Source organism: Pan paniscus, chromosome 9 (assembly GCF_029289425.2).
Source record: "Pan paniscus chromosome 9, NHGRI_mPanPan1-v2.0_pri, whole genome shotgun sequence".
Taxonomy (NCBI): Eukaryota; Metazoa; Chordata; class Mammalia; order Primates; family Hominidae; genus Pan; species Pan paniscus.
The window spans coordinates 96047810-96067117 of NC_073258.2; the positions used below are offsets into that span (position 1 = coordinate 96047810).

Below are 19308 nucleotides of genomic sequence, written 5' to 3' on the forward strand. Positions count from 1 at the left end.
CATACACAAATATTCTGTTAATATTTTGGAAAATTTTCTCGTGTACCTCCTGAGTACCATAACATAACCCTGAAGACCACAACTTTCTGAGAATAAAATACAAATTATTTAATACAGTATTCACTGGGTCATACAATACGATCTCAATTCTTCCCAGTTCCCACCTTACATAAACATCGCTGCACTTCAATAATCTGAAACTGTTGGCTATTCTTCCAATATACCATAATATTAAATACTCTATTCTTTCTTTGAAATGCCCTGCTCTACTTGAAAACTCCCATTTATTCTTCAAGACCTAGCTCAAATGTTACCTCTTTCAGAAAATAAACTTTCTGGTCCCATTCTCTTTATTCATACATTCATACACTGTTGTACTGTGATTATTGTCATTACCCTGTTCTTCTTCTCCCCTAGACTCCAAGCAAATCTATGGGCAGGGTCTTTATCTTTACCCACCAAAGTATCTGGCACAAAGTAATTAAGACATGACATTAAAAACAATGATTAATTCCCCTATCTAGCTAACATATCATCAAATCAGAACATAAATCTTAAGACAGCATCATGCTTCACAGTTTCCCAGATAAAGCATCAAAATCTGAGAGTATGCAGATTGATAAATGCTATGTTTAGTTGAAAGGGCAAATAACAAAAATGTAGTCTAACAAGAGGACCCAAAACCAAGGACATTTCTATGCATTAGGAACAGAGATTTTAAATAACAAAGGTTTCCACTGATAATTTAGATGATAGGTCCCATCTATTGAATAGTTACCACGTGCCAAGAATAGTGCTAAGCATATTGAATAATGACCTCACCCTGTAGGCCTTTGATGGAAGCGCCTTCAGAAATACAAGTGCTCTTAGTCAATCACGACAACTCTATTTCTCGTCTAAGCTCTAGTTTTAAAAGGCATTTAAGCATTCACACACCAGCTGGCAAATCACTTTTTTATTTGCAAAATCATTTTTTGAGAATCTAAAACTTATGAAATGTTAGAACTATAAAAAAATTTAAAACTCATTTAATCTAGCTCCCTCATTCCGTAGAAGGGAGAACAGAAGCCCATAGAAGTTAATTTACTAAAAGGACACAAACTTGTAACAGAGTACAGACTAGATCCCAGGCATCCTATCATGCTAGTGTATTTTCTTTAGTCTATCTACTACTTAAAAATAGAAACCAAATTTTCTCATAGCCATTCACCAAAGTAGTTGTAGAAGATAATGATCACTTAAAGAGGAGAAGTATTCATTTGTGCTTAAATTAAACTGACTTTCTAAACTCATCTTTTCTACACATACTAAGACACTATTATTTATGTTCCAAGTTCCTAATATACACATATTTAAAATTAAGTCCTAAGCAAATTCCTTTTTATTTCAAAGAAACATTCAGTACCTGAATGTGCTCTTTTGTGATCAGCCAAGGTCGATGTGCTAGCAGCTTATTAATTTCATTAAGATTTTTCAGTCTTTGTGGCACATATTCCAAACCATTCAACCACTCAGCAATACCTCCAGTCTTTAAAAATTCATCCACATGCATGTTTATTAAGTAAGAACACTGATGTCTAGCTGCAGCCTAAAGCACAAAGAAAAAAATTCATTGATAAAAGAATCACAGTAGAGTTTCTTTCCACTATTTCTAAACAAATAATTCAGATGGAGCTAATGATTTTTATAGCCAGTACCTCTTTTCTTACAGAATCCTTTTTCTAAAACATCCATCATAATGATGTAATAGATTCAATACGTGAAGCTGATACTTGTATAAGCAAATAATTGCCACATGAAGCCAATTATTTCCTTGTCTGGAAGTTGGTATAGCTTAAGCCATAGCCCACTTTCTAGCTATGAATAGGAAATACAGGTCCATTTCAATATGACAAATATACCTATTACATTCTACTTAAAACATAATAAAATCTCATTAACTTATATTCTAACAACTCAGGATTCATCCTAATTTGATTACTTATCCTCTTTAAGATAAATGTGACTGCAGTCATATTTGTACACATCTTCCTACTCAGATGACATGGAAGCTCACTGACCCTTTTCTTCCTATGCAGTCAGAATCAGCCCTCAATTGACCTCTTTTTTCCTCAGGGCTGCTTCTCAGTAAAACAGTATTATTTTATTCTTTCTATTCTCTACATCTTATTTCTCCACATTTTACAAGCATTCTAAGTCTGCTTTCAGACTTAGTGTCATCAAAACCTTAAGCTAAAATTACAGCCTCAGTGAAGTTCATCATTCAATAAAACATGGAATGTTGCTTTTTGTTGTTGTGTAAAAGTTCAGTGAGACTATAAAAAAGACAATCAAATCAAACGTGGTCAAACTTAATCTCCTAACTCCTGGCTAGTTATGACAGCCCTGTCAGCCCAGTTTCTTCCCCAACTTCTCCAAATATATAGCACTTTCATTATGTTCTTGTTCTTCTTTTTCTCCATTAAAGTCCAACACACACAAAACTTTATAATTCTCCTCTCTGACCTCTATTGCCTGTGAATAACTAGTTAACCAGTTTGTAATCAGAACTATACTTAGAAGTGTTATAATTCACTCAAGAATTCTTCTCTCATTCAGATTCTCCATTAATGCTGACTGATACTTTCCTCTTACTTGGCCAAATTAGTGATATTCTTTATGTATAAAATTACTAAGAAAAATGTCACAAACAACTTGTGTTTGTATAAAAACAAGATATCAAGAGCAAAGACAAAACTTGTGGGGTATTATTTTGCATGCTATAAGCATCTTTATTTGTAAGAGATTAAATATGAAAAATGATTTTACTGAAAATTAAATGAGAAACATTCAGTGCATTAAGTGGCTTAACATATTCCAGATGTACCCAAGACACTTGGTATCCAAAAGGCCATAGGCTTCTTCAGTTCTTATGTCCATAAATTATACTTAGCTCTATACACACACAAGGACACATGCCTATTTTGGAAGGGAGAAAGAATAAGTGAGGAAGGTGTTATGTGAACATAGGAAAATAAGCACCCACCATTATTGCAATATAGTGCCTGTATGGTAGAGGAAGGGGACCATCCATGCGCAACATGTAAAACTGGCTCCGCAAGAAAGACTCCAGGTACTGAGTGTGTAAACTCATGACCTGTGTGATGTTGTCCAGACGACCGGATGTAGAGTATTCTTCCACAAGAAAGTTAGTACGTTCATCCACTGTGTTTGCTTGGACAACCTTATAACCAAAAAAAACAAAACAAAATGACTATTGAGACATAAACACACCCTTGGTTTACATAAATTATGCCACTATTGAAGCAAATGAATATTCATTTGATATTAACAGACACTGAAATTATGCAGTTGCTCATACTGGAAACAGAAATAAAAAAAGAAAGCACCATTCATTTTTGGCTCTGGTACCACAATTTATTAAACAACAAATGTTAAATTATCAAACATTATACACACAGCTATGAATGAAGAAAAGAAGCTTCCATCTGTTTTGCTAGGCATATTAGGTAGATTCTTCAGGGTCCATTTGCCTGGCCATTGTCACACCAATGTGTGGTAAAGCACAAGCAGTAGCATCTGATTACATACATTTACAATTTCATCTCATCAGCCTATGAAGATAAGCACATCATTTTTAGACTAATATTTTCAGTCTAATCCTTTGCTTGCTTTTGTGATTTAACATAAAAAAAACTTTCTGAAGTCTTTTCAGGAACAAAGGCATATATAATAAATTTTAGAAGTGTTAATTGAAAAATTAATGAGGACACCAGAATACTGTCATTCCTATTTTGAGCCTAACAATAATAATTACTAAAAACAAGGCAAGTTATTGAAATGGACATTGTCCATCCTAGGAAATCAAAAGAGTTTTCTCAAAAATAGATTATTTATATATAGCTTCATACACAATGACAGTTTGGGCATCGCACCAAGAACTGGTTCTGAAGGTGTTAAGAGTTTATTAGCACCTTGTAGAAAGACTCAACCCTGTGGGAGTTAATGGACATGAGATGCATAATTCTAAGAGTGGTTCATTGTTTATTTGTATTTCAGAATTGGAATTCTAGACTTATTTTAGAGATAAGGAAACAGATTTAAGATTAAATTCAAGCTCATGCACTTTATTAATAGCAGAGTCTGGTCTAGAATCCAGATCCCCTAAAGCCCAGACTAATGGTCTTTCCAAACATCCACACTGCTATTAAGAAACTGTTTACTCTTCAGAGCTGGCTTCGCAGTCTGAAAAATAAGTACACATTATACAAAGGCACTACTAACTTAGGGAAATTTAATCCCAAAGGAAACATAATGTTTGAAAAGTATAAATTGTGAGGAAATGTTAACTACAATGGCGTAACTCATTATGGAGCCAAGTATACTTTGATTTGCTCACTTCCCCACCATTTTGTCAACTACAGGGACCAAGACAGTTAAAAATATAATGGGATCCAGATGAACCACATATAATTAGAAGTAGAATATTTGTTATTTTTGTTTTGCTTTCCCAGCATAAGTTTGTTCTAACTGGATGCTTAAGATACATTAATAGATTCATATGATGCAATAGATCCTAAAAACCAGATTATCCTCAAATATATACTGTGAAAAATGACTATGCTTCAGGAAGTCTTTATATGTAGTAGGCAACTTAGAGCAGCCCCAAGCTATCTGAGGAAAATAGGCATAAGCAGGATAGCTTCTTCAGTGCATGGTGCATCGTCCTCACCGAGATCAGCTATTGTCACTGAGCTCCCGAAATGTTACTGTCACTTTGGATCTGCACTTAGGTGGGAAGGTCACTAAAAAGGTGATCTGATGATGAAAGAACTGTTGACTCTGGCAATGATCTGGTATTATTCTATTTCTACTAGTCCCTTCTTTTAAGACAATAATTGGCACTCTGTAAATATTTGTGAAGCTGAAAAGAAAATATCTCCATGGTTTTCTGACATGTGAACAAGAAACTCAAAAGCAAAATTCATTCCTACTTTCATATTAACAGGAGATATTCTTTGATACAGTTAAGTTATTTTTAAATCTTACTTTTTATATTTTAAGACAGATAAACTTACTTCCTTCTCTGGAATAAAGGCACTTGGTCCTCTTGTCAAGGGTTGAGACACTCTGATTCTTTTATCCTATTTTTAAAAGAAAAGTTTTATGTATCAATGATGACTTTCTAAGAAATGTTAAATTTGTACACATTTATTGCTAAGGTACTAAAATAAAGAGAATAAATAATTAAATTAAATTATTTGAGACCAGAGTAAGTGTTGGGTTTCAGATCAAAGAAAACCCATAGGGCCACTGTATGGATGAGATAATGGGGCAAACACCTACCATAGTGCTAAGTGCAGCACAGCCTCCTCAAAATGTCATACCCCTTAGTCACAGTCTACACCATAAACTTTAAGCCCACATCTGATATGCCTGAAAACCATTAACCTCCATAATAAAATAGTGTTTTATAGTAGTATACTGTTAGACATCAATTTGAAAACTAAATAAAAGGTTAAATTCAAAGATTACATAACAACCCTTCAAAGCAATTACCCAGTCTGCTTTTTTCCCCTAAAATCAATAAGCATATCTAATATGAAGTTTTGAAACTTTAAGAAAAATGTAAAAATTAGAGAAGGAGAGGTTAGTTCAATATAAAGAATGGGGAATATAAGTAATTCTTATTGTTCCACTTGCTATTCTATTGGTGGTATTAACAACTGACAGATTGCCAATGGTATGTCTGAATGCTGATTTTTTTTTAAGTTTTTAAAAATTTGTTAACTTTTTTAAATTGAAAAATATTTTAGTATCCTCATTAAGTGCGATATAAGCCATAAGAATTCGAATCAGAGAATAGAGGGTCCTTCTTCTCACCCTCCCTTTCTCCCCCCATTACTAGGTAACCTGAGTCTTTTTTGGTCCTTACAATCAAACAGCCTATCAAACACAAAATAGTTATTTAGATCTCTTAAATCCTTTACTTCATTAGGAACCAGTTACAAAACAAATTGGTGAAAGTAGGCAGTCAGGCATTTAACACGATTTTTTTGAGAGCCTAATCAGATACTGTGATAGACTTTGAGGATACAGGGTGAGGAAAACAGATATGCGCTCTGCCCTCATGAGCTTTGCACACAATCTTCATCAATTTTGGGGGTTCTAGTGAAATAAATATATGAAACAATAATACTCTTAACCTGGTAAAGTTTCAGAAATAACTAGGCATCTAGGTTATATTTACAAAATTATGACAAAGGCCTCAATCTCCTGGTCAAGTACACTGGAGGACTGCATGTTAAGAGGATGAAGTCAGGATTCCAATATTGGTATTTCTTGTCTATGTCAACCAAATCTAGACTTACCCAGAAAGATAATTTAAAGGAAAATAACAGGTTTCTTCCTTTTGCTAGTCTCCATAAGATATAGAAAAAAAAATTTCGAACACTCTCTGTATAACTCAATGAACTACAAGGTTAAAGTAAGCTATGATCGCACCACTGCACTCCAGCCCAGGTGACAGAGACCTCATCTCACAAAACCACCACAACAACAAACTTAATGAAGTAGTATATGAAAAGCAATTTTCTGGACAACTATTCATTTCAAATGAACAAAGCAGCTGGAAAAACTGATTATGAGGAAAAATTATGATTATGAGGTTTGAGGAAAAAAATTTCAACAGGGAGATAAATCGAAATCTTTAAATAATAAAGAATACATAAAATTTAGAGAACATGTAGGGGGAGCAAAATATAAACTCACGTTAAGATGGACAATGGGATTTTGGAAACAAAAAATGATTTATTAAATTTGTTGATAAAAATCACAATTTGATACAGTTAGCAACTAAATTTACCTTTAAATGTTTCATATTATTACTTTAAATATTTTCTGGAACAGGAGAGATTTAAATCTGAAAAAAACATTTTCATTATAAATGGAACTGAAAGGTACTGCACTTAAATGAATATAACATCTCTTAGTGTTTAGCAATTGAAAAGAAGCAACTTAAACTCAATTTCATTTGTGTCAACACTGATTTCTTCATTTATTTAGCAAACATTAATTGAGCATCTACAATGTTCTAGGCAGTGAGGACACAAATAAGAATTAGATTGGCAGAATGCATATGACCAGCTACGGCGTATGACATATACCATCGCAGATGCATACAAAAAGTGATGAAAGAAGACATCATTTTAGCAATTATCATTTACTTAAGTCATTTTCCTACTGTTGAACATTTTAGTTATATACAGTTTTCACTATTATAAGTAATCCTGTGATGAACACCTTCATATAAAGAGACTTGGGACATATTTTGTTGTGTTTACGATAGTTTCTTTAGGAAGATTCCCAGAAGTGGACTTACTATGGTTTGGGTTATAAATATCTTTAAACTTCTTGTTGCTTACTGCCAATATGCTAACAAAAATGTCTTACCAATTTTATTTTCATCGGCTGAGAAAATGTCCACTTAACTCACTAATTTCAAAAGTAAAAAGCAGCATTCAAAAACGTGTGTGAAGCGTTTTATTGTATGCTTATTTGTAGTAAAACGTTCTTAAGCAGAGATGTGGATCAGATCTGTGTTTTTAATAGTGTTGAGGGTGATGTAGACCCTGGGCCTGAGAGGGAAAAATCCCAGCTGGGAAGCTCTGGTGATAGTCCAGGAGAGATAAAATATGGCCCGACCTAAAATATTTGTTTATATACCGAACACAAAAGAAAACTAACACAATTTTTAAGTTTTAACATCATGTATTCTTCTTCAATTATATTTTTTAATGTTGCCATTTTTGAAATGATCAGTCTAGTTTCTGCTTCTGCATAAGGAGAATCTTTTCTGGCAAGGACTCTACTACTGTATTGTCTCAGTTGGCTGCTCTGTCTATTCATAGGAAGGTGAAATACAATTTTAAAAATGATCAAAGTTCATAAATTCTACTCTAAACACATTTCATTCTGAAAATTTGTTTCCACCCACTTTTCTATCTCTGCATGCTTTTAAAGTCAGTAAGATCAAATACAAAAGAAATAGGATAGTACTATATCCAAAAGATTGATTTTTTTTTTTAAGATAAGACCATAAGCTAGAGTTCTGGTCAAATTATAATGCCTTTCCTCCGCCTTTCTTTCAAATCCCAAATGTCCAAGGACCAAGTTCCTACTTCACTCATACTAACTTTTCTAAAGTCTCTAGACCTACGTTCCCCAACATGGTAAGCATCAGCCACATATGGCTAAATTTAAATGAATTAAATAAAGTTAAAAACACAGTTTCTCAGCCACATTAACCACATTTCAGATGCTCGGCAGCCACATAGGACCACGTGTACTCTACAGGACAGCGCAGACATTTCCATCTTCCACTGCAGACAGTTCTACCGGACAGTGCTGCTCTGGACTCATTTGGTTTTGCTTTTTTAAAATTGCATTTTCAGACATTTTTATAACTTTTTGAAATGTTAAATGACTGCTCCACAGAGTTATTCATTTGATGGTCACACCTACTCAATCCCAGAACCAAGCATTTTAGTGTAATTGCAGAAATGCTCTGAACCAATCAACCTATTTGTCCTATTTGGGCAAATTAGGAAGAAAAAAAACTATCAGCCAGTTCCAAGGACCCTTGTCTCAATTTCTGCTTACATTACAGTTCCCAGAAAAGTATCAAGGGCACGCTCACTTTCCTTCCTTCTTTCTTTCTTGTGGTAATAAATAAATAACACCCAAGGTTTACCCTTTTAAATTAAGTGTACAACCCCAGTATTGTTAACTATATGCATGATGTTGTACAGAGGAGGTCTAGGACTTTTTCATCTCACATAACTGAAATTTTATTGCCATTGAACAGCAACTCCCATTTCTCCCTACCCCTAGGTCTAGGAACCACCATTCTACCTTTTGCTTTTTATGTAAACACAGTCTTTAGATCACAGCTGAGATTCTCCCTATGTAATCCCCTGCTTTCTTACCTCTTTGCACAAGTCAAATCTACCTCCTTCTGGGCAACTCTCTTCTTTTTGGGCTTCCTTTTCTTTCCTTTTCTTTTCTTTTTTTTTTTTTTTTTGAGACAGAGTTTCACTCTTGTTGCCCAGGCTGCAGTGCAATGGCACAATCTCGGCTCACTGCAACCTCTACCTCCCGGGCTCAAGCGATTCTCCTGCCTCAGCCTCCCGAGTTGCTGAGCTTCCATAACACTTTACCACCCAACCCATTAACTTCTTTGATCATTTACTTTTATGTTTCCTAGATGTTCCTTGCAACTCCTTCCTTATAAATATTATTCTTTCAAGTCAATGTTCTCTTCTATGGCTACCATATTCTTTACACAAAACAAAATTCTACTCAAATTTGTTATGGTGACTATATTGTAGGGAAGACGATGGAGCAGATGAAGGAAAAAATAAGGGCATAGGATATGAAAATGAGCAACCCATGCAACTGCCTCCTGAATCTTTTTTATCTAGAGAACTCGCTAGCTCTTCTCCGCCCTCCAGTCTGGCTTTGGGTATTTTGTGACATAACCTGGATGCAACATTAGCACCTTAAAATCAACATGTTTAAAATGAATCTTCTATCTCAAACCAGCTGTTCCTCCTCACTTTCCTCTGTAGGTTATAAAATCACCATACATACCAGCAACCCTGGCTCAGATTCACAGTTATCTTGGACTCTTTATCCTAGGGGCCTGCATTCAAATGGTTGCTAAATCCTGTAACTGTCTTTTACCAACTAAATCTTTAAGTCATCCTTTCCACACCCCCTACTCAGTTGTAAGATTTCTCTCATGCCAAGAAACCTTTCCCCTCACAAGTGAGAATAATATCAATTCTAGACTGTAGCTTTCCCCATTGTTGGGAAGCTTTGAGAAGATACCACATAAAAATGTAAAACACACAAAGCATAATATAAAATATTTTTATTTTTCTTCTGCTTATTTTCCTCAATGTCAAAAAAAAAAAGAACCCAAAACGAAAACAGCTATATTTTCTCAACAGATGCTACTTGATTAGAAAAATTCAAGGATTGCTCTATGCCTTAAGTGAAAATATGCAGTGGCTGCACTAATTTTGAGGAATAATATTGCTATGTTTTTCTCTACGCATTTCAGCTAAAGCTACTATCTTACTTTTGGGAATAAATGAGTTTGATCATTTAGTCAAAGATCTAGTGAATCTTATACAATGGCTTTTAAATAATAAATCTTATTTATTTCTGTGAAAAACCAAAACAAGTCCTTGAGTTTCTTTCGCTGTCACTAGCCACATGTGCCTATTTAAATTTAAGCTGATTAACATTAAATAAAGTTAAGAATTTAGAGTTCAATTGTACTAGCCACATGTCAAGTGTTTAACAGCCACATGTGGCTAGTGGATACCATTCAGGACAATGTGAATCTAGGCTATTTCTACCATTGCCAAAAGTTCTATGGTATAGTGTTGCTTTGTAATATTGTTCAGCTGCTAGGATAATGCAAAGATATAAAATGGCTACAAAATCAGGAATAAACATAGCATAATAAACATGTACTAAAGTACTTTCATAGAAATAAAAGATTGATTTGAATGTTAAAACTGAAAAACCCAATAAAACCAACCAATTAATCTTAATAACAGAAAAGTTGAGAGATACCATTCTTCAGTCTTAATTTGATGACAACTTTGAAATCACTAACTAAAAAGAATGAAAGAAATTATCTAAAATGTTGACTTGAGTTTAAAAAAAGGAATGTAAAAGTACTTAAGAAATTTTAAGCAGTAATAACTTTATTGTGATTTGTTTTCAGAATTAGCTATTTTTCATGAAATCCTATAATTTTAATCAAGAAAAAAACTAGTTATAAAATAGGAACTCACACTTTCTATGTGTCACTTGTATGTGCTCTAAGAGATTATTTTGTATGGTTTATAATCTCAAGAATGTTACCATTAGGAAAATTTATTTTTACAGATACCTCATTATAGCTGAAAAAAGTTACGCTTGAAGTTCATCAGTTGAGATTATGCCTATTAAGTAATTATCTGCTGGAAAACAAAACACTGAAAGGATGAGGATGAATTATATTTAGAAAATCACTTATTTTGACACTTAACAGCTAAGCAACTTATTAGATCCCTTTAAAGGATATAAATTGATCCCAACAGAAAATTAAGATACTTGTATTTGGAAGTTAGAAACTCTTAAAATTGTGAGTCTTTAGGAGTAATCAGCAAATTACTTGCCCCTAAAAAGACTGACTTCCAAAGAAAATTAATTGCAGCACTTTAAGCTATTAAATGCTTTAAAATAAATTATTAAAATTAATTTTCACTTATTTTTCAGTGTATTTTATTAAAAGTGGAAAAGCAAAATCATACATTTCTATCCACTAAAATGTAAATGTTGCTTATAATTTATCTCTGTAGGGGAGCAAAATGTGTAATTAATTTACATAGAAATACTTAAGGATCTTTTTTTAAGGAAAATCTGTTCAACATATAAAACATTCTGGTAAAGCAAAATTTGACTCCATAGAGAACACTAACCCCACAATTTTTAAAGATATCCTTAGAAGATAATTTAATGGTGCCAACATTCTTTTTTAAATACACTACAATGACAAAATGTCTTAAATACAAAACACATGCCCCGAACAAAATTTTTAGGTACGAATGAAAGAAAGCCAATTGAAATGGTCTATACAAATAGTAAATTCAGTTTTTGACCCTCCTTTTATTGTTATAGATGTTCCATTTTGGCAGAAACACTGCAACAACAACAACGACAAAAAAGTAGGTATAAACAGGCAGCTCTATGCTATGAAATAATGCTGATGTAACCCTAGATGAGAAAACAACAGGTTTTAAATGAATTATAACGGATTGGTACTTTTACAGTAAACTTAACTTTAAAGGCCAGTCACTAACTGGAACATAAATTCAGTTCCCGCTATCTCTAAAAGAAAAATCCAAGAGATAATTTTTAAAAATGTGACTTCTATACCATATTAAAATATGTATTGATGTTCACCAGATTATAATAACTGAGATCCAAGATTATTCCATAAGAAAAGATCTAAAAGCAGAAAATGGCAATGGCACCAGGGGTGAGAATGTTTTAAATTACACCAGCATCTCTTCTCTTACTTGAAGCTAGAGTGGTTCAAGGAACCACTGAGGATCAGAAGCCCAGCAGATATTACAGGGGTGTCAGAAATTCACTGACACTCCAAAGAGCACTCAAAATTCTCCTTCATAATGGGGAATCTCATCTAATCCTAAGGGCCTGAGACTTTAAGAGTGAACTCCTTTTAACTGAGCTATTAAAACCAAGGCTATCAAGTCGTTCCTGCAACAGTTTTACCTCTGGATAGAGTCATTTGAGGAACATAGGAAAGATCTTGTTACTAATAGTGTGAAATCTAGCCTTCTTCAACAATACATATGAAATTCGATTTTTAACTTGAATTCTCAAAACATTTCCACTCAAAAGTACTAGAGTTATCAACTGTATTATAGCAATTTCTTTACCTCCTCTCTCTCTACTGAATCATCAGTTCTTTGTAGGGCGGTCGGTCAGTACCTTGTTCATCCTTGACTACTTCAACCTTAGAATGGTGTACATGTGAGGTAAACTTCTGGTCTAGTTTTTACAGCTTTATGTAATAGTGGTCATTTGCATAGTAGTATGTTTTTCTATTTCACTTTTCCAAAAGAATGAGTTCTAAGAAATAATATGAGATATTATGATTAAGTAACTTTCATAAAAAAAAAATCTTGGTGTGCCATTTGGTAAGAACCATTACATAAATTTTACTTGTTTTACTAACTGTGAGCCCAAAGCTACACAAGCTCACCTAGTGAGTACTCTGGAAATGGCAGCCATGAGTCCTGCTATTATTAGTGGAAACTGGTAGTAGTACTCATTGTAGTAGAAGCAGTTAAGTATTTAAAGATGAATGGATTCATTCCAGCACTGAAAGAATTGGAAGAATGAATGAAGAATTAAAAACGTATATCCATATAGCAAAGGGCAGCTAATGGGTTTAATTTGCAGTGCAGTATAACTGAGCTTCCAAATAAGCTTTTGCTTGGCTAGTAACAAAATCCCTTAATTTTTACTCATTAGAACACATAGTGAACTTGTTCTAAGTGCAAACAAGTTGTTATATTTATACATTGACTATGGAGTGACAAGCTTCTAAAAACAAAAGGACCACTTCAAGGTAGCTCTAGAACCCTGTATGACCCCAGAATTATACAAATCTACAAAGGTGGAAATAATTAAGAACAAATGCTATAGGACAGTCTTTAAGCTACACCATTAGCACTATACTACTAGTTAGTCCTTTAAACTGGAAATAAATCTAAAATCACATTCATGTCCAGTGTCACCCAGAGGCAAGTGACAAAGAACACACTTTTTCCACTTTCCATGTAATGCCAGAGAGTGATGTAAATCAAAGCTACAGTCACCTGTAAATTTAAAAGGTAATTGGTAGTTTTAAAATGACTTGTCTTTTCTGTGCTCTGTGGAAATTAGATATATTTGAACCAGTGTATTCCTGAGGATCTGCCTTCCCTTTTTCTCTCTATTGAAATGCTATCCATACTTCCTTTAAGCCCTGTCTCAAATACCAACTCCTTTGGTCTTCCTTCTCTCCTGCCAACTCCCAAGGTTTCCTATGAAAGCTTTAAATTTATTTTTCTTAAGGTTCAGTTATATTGTTTCTCTCTCTTATAGCTATTAACATATATCATTATCTTATTGCTCCTTTCAGACTATAAGCTCCTTAAAGAGTAGAATCAATTTCTAACACAATATCTGTAGCATTACAGCTCAGCAAAGTGAAAATAATAGATTCTCATATATTTTTTTAATTGAATTAAGGAGATAGGAGTCTGGCTGTAGGCTCTTTCATCCATTTCTCCTCCTTGAACAGAACAAGAACATCCTGTGGATTTAAGGAAATTAATGTTCTCTGTATTCTTATTAGAAATACCAATAAGTTAAACCAATATATAAAACACAGTCCTAAACATCAATCTACTTACTGTCTTCCATGTGCCCTCTGGATGCCTATTTGTTTATTTTCTTAGTTATTAAAACAAACAGTATCTATAATTTCCCATAATTTGTACCACTTTCTTAAAAATCAGTAATATTCCATGCTGTGACACTAATCTTGGGCAACAAAGCCTCCTGTATAAGCTTTTAAGTGTTGAACACTTTTTATAGAGCTATAGAGATACAAAATATAGCTGTTGAATATGCTAGTAAAATTTTGAGCTATAGCACAAGAAAATGAGGAGAGAACTATAAATCTTAGTAGCTGAGATAATGCAAGTCCATAATAAGCACTTAACTATTGCTTCCTTAGTAACATAAAGACAATATGCTTTTCTACCACTAATTATAAGATCTGGTCCCAAAAAAGTATTAAGAAGGTCTTTACTTCTATATGAATAATTTTTTAAAAGTTTCTGTATTGTGTAACAATAAAACTTCACCTTGAATTTTAGAAAGCTTTACCTATTAAAATAATTTCTCAATTAGATGAAAAGAAACTAAAATTGGAAGTTTTAGAAAGTAAAATTCCCATTAGAGACAAGTATATAACATTCTAATATTACTCAGTAGATGGTTGATAGTTACTAGTACTTTTGGAGAAACAAAAATATGCTGTGAATGTAGTTATCTTGGTGTATGAGGGACAAGTGGAGTTTTAAATCAAGCTTCCATATTCAGCATCTACCAGCTTGACTATAGTATTATAAAATCAAAAGGCTTTAGGTTATTCCAATGGAACAGAATGACAGGATGGTTTTCAGATTTTTCAAAACACAATGATAAAATACAAGTCACTTACTCAGCTTAGAGGAATCAGGGAAATATATTAAATGCATTTGATTTCTAGAGATTTACAAAACAAATTATAAGCATTTAGCCATATGGAAACCAGTACTTCTTTACTCACTGAGTCAGAAATAAGAACTCATGTTCTCATTTAAATTGAGAAAGTACCTTTCACACAGCCCCCCAGGATCACAACTGTGTAAATTCAAGTATATTTGATTTTATTTTGAATTACATTAAACTTCAGTTTTAATAAAACTTAAAAGAACAGAAGTCTTTATTCCTAGTTTTGAAAGGAGCAGTCACATTTTCATTTTTACCTGGAATAGAATGAACAGATCTCATCTGTATAGTAAATGCATGAAGACATCATTTCTGCTTTATTTTGTCAATCCTCAAGTCTATAAGCAGAAAACTACAAGATTGTGCTTTAATGTACACAGGTAAACTTAAAACCTACTGTAATCAGAATTAAAACCATTCTTATGCTCATTTAAGTAAACAGTTCACAAACGTCTTGATGTCAGGACCTCTTTATAGTCTTAAAAATTATTGACCCCTCTGCTTCTGGGCAAGGAGTGGTTTGCTGGTGTGGACATCTGTGTCTATGTGAAAAGTAGTGGTCATGTGGCTCAGATTTGTGCTATCCAGCAGTATGTCTCCAAATCCCTGGTAGCCTATTGCCAGAAATACGTAAATGAGGCTTTTAAGAAGCAGATCAAAGACATCCTCATCCAGTACGACTGGATCCTGCTGATAGCTGACCCCCTTGCTGCAAATTCAAAAAGTTAGGAGGCACTGCAATTATATAAGAATATGTCCTTATATTTTAGAAATGTATACTAAAGTATACAGCAGGTAGAAGAAAATGAGTTTTGAGATTTAATTATTTCAGCAGCAATAATAGCAACACAGGATTGATGAAGTTAAGAGTGATAAAACCTTCCCAATATTAAATTTGGTCATGGGTTTATGAAGCTTCATTACACTATTTTTTCTGCTTTTCCGTTACTTGAAATTTTTATAATTTTTTAAGTGACTAGCAAGGTACCTGAGATAAATAGGCATTTAAATAAATGACAATTATTACAACAAAGTTTTTGTAATTTATAATACAAGTTAATGAAAAATAAATGTTATTAATAAACCTAAGATTGAAATTAAACACTGTAACTTTTAAAAAGAAGAATTATTAATTCATTTGATTATTTTTTTAAACCTCTGTTATGTACTGAATGTTCCTGTCCCCCCCTCAAAATTCATATGTTGAAATCCTAACCCCCAATGTGATGGTATTAGGAGGTGGGGCCTTTGGAAGGTAATTAGGTCATAAGAGTAGAATCTTCATGAATGGGATTAGTGCCCTTTATAAAAGAGACCCCAAGAGCTCCCTGGCCCTCTTCTGCCCTGTTGAGGACACAGTGCAAAGATAGCTGTTTATGAACTAGGAAGCAGACATTCATTAGACACAATTTGCTGGCACCCTGATCTAGGACTTCTCAGCTTGCGGAACTGTGAGAAATAAATATTCATTGTTTCTGCCACCCAGTCTTTGGTTTTTGTTATAGCAGCCTGCATGGACTAAGACAAGCTCATTTTCTGGAAAGTCTTGAACTAAGTACTTGAAAACACAAAGATAAATGAAGCACAAGTGCTGACTTCAAGGAAATGCCAGGTAAATAAGTATGGATGCACAATTACAATGTATGTTAGGAGCTATAACGGGAGTAACCAAAACAGGAAAGCCTCACTCTGCCTGCAAGAGTATGGACTAAAACAGCCTTCCAGATGAGATAAATCTTGGGAAGGAGCAGAAATTTGTCAGGATACCTAGAAAAGGATAGTTAAGTCTATGTGGATACAACAATACCAGTAAAAAGAAATATACAAAGACATGACACATCGAGGGAACTATGTTGTTCTACATGATTCCTGAAACTTTCTCAGGGAATAAGGCTAGAGACATAGGCAAGAGTCACATCATGAATGTCAGAGTAAAGAGCTTTGATATTATATAAACAATGGGCAATAGTAAAATAATTATATTTGTCTTTTAAGAAAATATTTCTGACATCCATTAGAAAGTAGAGTGGGGTGGGGGAGGCTGGGGAAATATGAGCTATTAGTAGGCTACTATATTATGTAGGAAAGAGAAGATTTGGGTTAATTAAGCAGTATGGATTAAAGAAAAGGAATTATATTGACAGCTAGTTAGCAGACTAAATAGAATTGAGTGACTAATGGAATATCAGGGTAAAATAGTGAGGAAAGTCTAGGGTTCCTCACAGAATTCTGAATTAGATGACTGTATGGATGAATAATGGTGACACCAACTGATATAAAAGCAATTCACACAATAAGGCAGCTTAGATTTAGGTTGATACTAGCAATCCAGGGATTATGCTCATAAGACAGTAATGTGGAAGGATATGGGTTTCAAGGAGATGAAAGCACTGTCAAGAATCAAGTGTTTCATTATTTTAATTTGCATTTAAAGACCCAAACTTTTATTATACATTACACTCTAATATTTAATAACAACTTTATACTAGGTTATCTCACCACCTGTTCACAAACTTCTCAGTGAGTCTAATTTGCTTTCCATTTCTACCACTACTACCTCAGTTTAGCCTATCATTTTATCCTTAGTTTATTGAGGGGGTGGAGTTGGGGGAAGGACAGTAGAGGAAGAAAGGCAAGATCTCCAACATTCTGGCCCCTAACCTAACCTTTCAACTTTTGTTTTCCAAGTGTTCCCTTATATGAACACTTCACATAAGCCTCAACACAGTTCCTAAATTCTGTATATTGACTCATTCAAACCCACAGCGAGTTTTCCCGTCTTCCAGATTCCCATTTATATGATGCCTGGTATCATTTTGTGAAAGAGAAGATAAACCTCATAAAAGTGGTTTATCTTCTCTTTCACTAATTTAATTATAAAAGAAGTGTTCTATCTTAATGACTAATTCAAATCAGGTGCCCAATAAATGTTGATTGATAACATACTATTTCTATATATTACTCAGCCTATTATACATTTAATGATATTATGAACTATTTTTGAACCATAACCACCTTAAAATGTTTTTTGGCATCCTGGATTTATGCCAGTCCTAAAATACACACACACACACACACACACTCTTTTAATAGAGTTACTTCATAACATCCAAAGTTTCTCAATTCCTGTTTTGGCAAGAAAATTCTCAGAGTGCAGTTTTTGATAGAAAGAAAAAGCTATAATTATGCTATAATTAAGATCTGTGAAAGTAATTATCTTCTAATGATCACAAAGACTTCCTTTAATTTGTCATTCTCTTGATGTCTCCTCCCATTTTCCAGATTAGTTTGCATACAGATGCTATTCAGGCCCTTTTCTGTTCTTTATCTTTCTTTTTTAAGTAACTTAACTAAGGATAACAGGATTTGTTATCCTTAGCCTGTACTTAAGGTTTCAGTGTTAGTGTACTAAATCAATAGTTTTTCAGTTAACTCAAAATAAACAGTCATTCATATCACCTAAACATTACTATTTTTTTTTTAGACGGAATCTTGCTCTGTTGCCCAGGCTGAAGTACAGTGGCATGATCTCAGCTCACGTAACCTCCACCTCCCGGGTTCAAGCATTTCTTCTGCCTCAGCCTCCCGAGTAGCTGGGACTACAGAGGCATTTTTTTTTTTGTATTTCTAGTAGAGACGGGGTTTCACCATCTTGGCCAGGCTAGTCTCGAACTCCTGACCTCGTGATCCACCCGCCTCAGCCTCCCAAAGTGTTGGGATTACAGGCATGAATCACCACGCGCGGCCAACATTACTACTTTTTAAGTACTGCAAGGACATCTGTGAACACCAGAGGCCTGCACTAGGCATTCTAAGTTTAAAACACTTTCAAATCAAAGAAATCAACCAACCAATCAGTATGTACCAATTAAATTCATTGTTAAGCAGCTTATGTAATAGCTCTTTTAAGAACAGAAAGTATAAAAACTGCCTAAAGGGGTTTACAAACTACTTGGTAAAATTAGATATAGACACCCAAAGAGTAATAAACAAAGTAATATATACCTGAATGCTAGAGGTAAGGTGATACGATGAAAAAGGTACTAAAACCTGAGTTATTTTCCCTTCTTAGCACTGAAAGGATCAGAGCTTTGATCATTTTTCAAGGAATTTTCACATTTAAAAAATGAGAGACATTCCGTGGGGCCTTTTTGCATTAACAGTCTATGGTTATACAGAATGCTGTGAAAGATTCTAAATGCTGGTAGAAAGTTTTCAGAAAGAAAATAAGCTAAATGCTTTAAAATTACTTTCTCATTATTTTGCTAGTTTAAAAAATGTTTTCTTATTTTAAAAATAATTTTACTTAACGTATTAATAAACTGATACGTTCTGGATTTTTGGTAAAATGTTATAAAACCAAGATTAGAAAAAGGTCTATTGTAGATATATATC

At 33.8% G+C, this 19308-nt stretch overlaps 2 protein-coding genes across 5 annotated transcripts in view; one reads left to right on the plus strand and one right to left on the minus strand.

The window, feature by feature from the left end:
- Positions 1-19308, plus strand: part of ENDOD1 (endonuclease domain containing 1) — a 125891-nt gene that overhangs the window by 104299 nt on the left and 2284 nt on the right. The window lies entirely within an intron of this gene.
- Positions 1-19308, minus strand: part of SESN3 (sestrin 3) — a 66572-nt gene that overhangs the window by 22818 nt on the left and 24446 nt on the right. For both annotated transcript variants that reach the window (XM_055094770.2, XM_003828412.6), the window contains 3 exons: positions 5079-5144; positions 3026-3223; positions 1406-1588 (listed from right to left, as the gene is read on the minus strand). In XM_055094770.2, the coding sequence (XP_054950745.1) occupies positions 1406-1588; positions 3026-3223; positions 5079-5144 (447 nt within the window). The remainder of the gene's footprint in view (positions 1-1405; positions 1589-3025; positions 3224-5078; positions 5145-19308) is intronic.